General features: G+C 38.6%; 1 protein-coding gene across 1 annotated transcript; it reads right to left on the reverse strand.

Annotated features, from left to right (window-relative positions):
- Positions 1-528: 528 nt before the first annotated feature.
- LOC138874853 (uncharacterized) lies at positions 529-1,595 on the reverse strand. The gene is made up of 2 exons (XM_070153641.1): positions 1,145-1,595; positions 529-683 (listed from the first exon to the last, which is right to left on the reverse strand). Exons 1-2 carry the CDS (start codon positions 1,593-1,595, stop codon positions 529-531), a joined length of 606 nt encoding a protein of 201 aa, XP_070009742.1.
- Between the last annotated feature and the right edge of the window lie 2,594 nt (positions 1,596-4,189).

The raw sequence follows: 4,189 nt of genomic DNA on the forward strand, positions 1-4,189 counted from the left end.
TCTAGTTGTGGGTATCGTGTCTCGGCATCTAATAAGGATTTACTTACATAATAAATAGGAGATTGTTTACCTTGGTCCTCTCGGACTAAAACAGCACTGACCGCAACTTCAGATACAACCAGATAGATGAGAAGCTTTTCCCCCACCTTTGGTTTTGCCAATAACGGTGGTTTTGACAAATAAGCTTTCAAATTTCTAAGGGCTTGTTGACAATCTTCATTCCATTCGAAATAATCTTGCTTTTTGAGTGCAGAGAAAAACTTGAAACACATTTCTGAGGATTTGGAAATAAATCTCCCCAAAGCTGCAATTCTTCTCGTTAATCTTTAGACTTCCTTCTTATTAGTAAGTATATCAGGGATTTCTTCTATTGCTTTGATCTGAGAAGGATTTACCTCAATACCACGATTAGAAACAAGAAAACCCAAAAACTTACCTGATGCAACTCCAAATGCACATTTTTCTGGGTTGAGTTTCATATTAAATTTTCGCAAAATATCAAATGTAACAGATAGATGAGAAATATGATCATGAGACTGCTGGGTTTTGACGAGCATATCGTCTATATACTTCCATTGTCTTCCCTAAATGTTCTTGGAACATTTTGGTGACCAACCTTTGATAGGTTGCCCCAGCATTTTTGAGACCAAAGGGCATTACTTTATAACAGTAAGTCCCCTTGTCTGTAATGAAAGAAGTTTTTTCTTCATCATAGGATCCATTTTAATTTGATTATATCCCGAATATGCATCTAAAAAGCTTAAAAGTTCATGACCTGCGCTTGCATCAATTAGTTGGTCTATATGCGGTAAAGGAAAAGAATCTTTTGGACGGGCTTTGTTTAGATCGGTATAATCCACACAAACGCGTCACTTACCATTTTTCTTGGGTACGACCACCGTGTTAGCTAGCCAATTAGGATACTTTACCTCGCGGATCGATCCGATTTTTAATAATTTTTGGACCTCATCCTGAATCACCTGGTTCTTGAAAGCACCTTGCTTTCTTTTCTTTTGCTTTATTGGTGTGAAAGAGGGGTCCTCATTGAGTTTGTGAGTCATCACATCCGGTGGTATCCCTGTCATATCAGCGTGGGACCAAGCAAAGCAGTCTACTTTAGCTTTTAAAAATTCAATTATCATACCTCGCATGTCTGAGCTTAAATTGGCTCCGACATAAACCTTTCGTTCAGGCCATTGCTCAAATAATATTACTGTCTCGAGCTCTTCAATTGTTGTTTTGATGCTTTCATTTTCTTCAAGTTCCTGAATTATATCAGGCCTCGAGTCCAAATCTGTTACAGCATTGACACTTCTAGCCGTCTGCTGATCCCCACGAATTTGGCAAATTTCCCATAGTGATGGGAATTTAATAACTTGATGTAGAGTTGATAGGACATCATCCATATCATGTATCCATGGTATCCCCATGATCATATTGTAGGCCATTTCCATATCAACTACCTGAAATTTAGTTTCTTTAACAACACCCGTAGCAAAAGCTGTTAGAATTACCTCTCCTTTTGTTACCACACTTGAATTGTCGAAGCCTGACAAGGTGTGCGCCTTGGGTATTACTTTGTCCTCAGCTTGCATTTCACGTAATACCCTTAGTAGTATAATATTTATGGAACTCCCTGGATCAATCAAAACTCGTTTTACATTAGTATCATGTACAAGTAAAGATATTACCAGAGCGTCATTATGTGGAGTTATCGCTCCTTCGGTATCTGCGTCATCGAACGAAATACTTTCATTTTCTAAAACCTGCCGCACCCGTTTCCCGTGTGTAATTGTTACCTTAGAAACCTTGTTGGAGGCTGTGTAGGTTATGCCGTGAATATCTTCTCCCCCACTTATCACATTCACTGTTCTCTTGGGTGAAGGAGGCTTTGGTGGCTCTTGCCTATTTTTCATATAGGCTTGTTTTCCTTTTTCACTAAATAACTCAGTGAGGTACCCTTGCTTCAATAGATGATCCACTTCACTCTGCAAGAATCTACATTCTGAAGTTTTGTGCCCGTGATCATTGTGGAATTCGCACCAATGATCTGGATTGCGTCTATTTGGATTTGACCGCATCTCTTTTGGCCACCGTACCTTATCTCCCATGCTTCTCAAAATAGCCACGAGCTCGGAGGTAGAAACATTAAAATTATATCCTTCGAATCGTGCCTTTAAACTTCTGTCATCATCGCGTGACTCTTGTCTGTTCCGATCATTCCTGAATTTCGAAGACGAACCAGAGTCCCTGTTCCTCGATTTTTGATCATATTGATGGCTATCTTGTTTTGACCGTGGGTCTTTTCCTGCAGGTCCCATATATGGATCGTACCTGTTTTTACCTGATCTTTTTTCGGTTTCTGATCTTCTAGGACCACCCCTTTCTTCATGATGAAACTTAGGTACGGTATCTTCTTCAATTCGCAGATTCGTACTATACCTGTTGTAAACATCATTCCACATGGTTGCAGGAAATTCTCGAAGGCTTTCTTTGAGTTGTCTCGTGGCTTTAGAACTTTTGTCATTTAAATTACTTGCAAAGGCTATTGCAGCCCAGTTGTCAGGAACACGGGGTAGAGTCATTCTTTCACGCTGGAATCTATCAACAAAATCTCTAAGCAACTCTGAATCCCCTTGTTTGATTTTGAAAATATCTTCCATTCTTTTCTCAACCTTTTGTGCTCCCGAATGTGCTTTAATAAAAGAATCTGCAAGCTCAGCAAAAGAATTTATAGAATTTTCAGATAAAAGAGAATACCAAGTTAATGCACCCTTGGTGAGTGTTTCTCCAAATTTCTTGACCAGTACTGATTCAATTTCTTGTTTGGTCAAGTCGTTGCCTTTCACACCTGTTGTAAATGCAGTCACGTGGTCACGTGGGTCTGTAGTACCACCATATTTCGGGATGTCAGGCATTTTGAACTTTTTCGGAATTGGAAGGGGAGCAGCACTTGGCTTCCAAGGTTATTGTGAGTATTTGTCTATGTCTACTCCTTTTATTACAGGCGGAACTCCAGGGATTTGCTCAATACGCTCATTTTGTTCCTTAATCTGTTTCTGCAAGGTTAGTACTAAATTTTGCAAATAGGAATTATTTAAATTACCTGGTCCCCCTTCTCGTGGTTCGCTGGTGGTTCCTCCATTCCCAGAATTAACAAGACCAGAACGGGGATTCTCCAATATATTATTATTAGGAGTTGGTGTGGGTGGTGCAGCAGGCAATCGACTAACTAGAGCCTGAAGAGCTTTGCCGACCTGTGCATCAATTAGCTTTTGTAAAGCTTCATTTGTGCCTCCTTCAAAGTGTTCAGATTGTTCTTGTTGATCGGCACGGGATTCAGTAACAGGAGTGCCTTCACGAGATTGACGTGGGGAATTTGGAGGGGAGGGGACCACGTCACCTTGATTTTGATGAATTTGATTTTCATGGTTTCCCAATGGGTTATTACTGTTATTGTCGGTGTTGTTTGACATGGTGATAACAATGGACAAGATATAGCATAAAAAGAAAAGATTATCAGATTCCCGGTAACGGAACCAATTTGTTTAACCAAAAATTTGAGTCTTTGGTCAAAGCTAAAAAAAATTCGGGTTACTGATAATCAGGAGACGAAAATAAAATGTTTTTGAGAATGATGGTAAAGCAGTAAATAGTTTTTTATTTTAGTAAGATCCCAATAGTATTTCGTATCCTTACAGATGGTGAGTTCTTCTCCTTTTATAGTTAATTCTAGGAGAAGATGTAATGCCTTTGTCTTAATGAGGCAATTATGAGCAATAAATGACATTAAAAGAAACGTTACACAATCATTTTTTTTAATTCAAATGTTCTAACGTATTTGATATTTAATGCTGTATTTAGACTCTTTTACGTCATCAGATTCGTATCTTCAACTTCTTCCGATCTTCGGTCTTTAAATGACTTGGATAGGTACGAGATTCGTACCTATTTTAGTAACGGTCCACACCTATGTTGCTTTCTTTTTCCCTTATCTGTTGTCGCCCGTGCCTCTTGACTATTTATTGTGTTTTGACCGTTTGACCAGTTCATGTGTCATGCCACGTCACCTACAATGTAAATTCAGTTTTTTCCCAATACATGAATATTACTATTAATAAGAAAATTAAATTAATACACCTAAAGAGAACCTAGTTTTATTTGATCATATTTTAAGATCTTGGTATTA

This window comes from Nicotiana sylvestris, chromosome 1, assembly GCF_000393655.2.
Source record: "Nicotiana sylvestris chromosome 1, ASM39365v2, whole genome shotgun sequence".
In the NCBI taxonomy this organism is placed as follows: Eukaryota; Viridiplantae; Streptophyta; class Magnoliopsida; order Solanales; family Solanaceae; genus Nicotiana; species Nicotiana sylvestris.

Excerpts from the sequence above, each read along its gene's own strand:
- LOC138874853 (XM_070153641.1), bottom strand. The coding sequence starts at position 1,595 with ATGCAAGCTGAGGACAAAGTAATACCCAAGGCGCACACCTTGTCAGGC. Across the intron at positions 684-1,144 it reads TTTAAGCTCAGACATGCGAG|ACAAGGGGACTTACTGTTAT; the intron begins GTATGATAATTG and ends CTTTCATTACAG.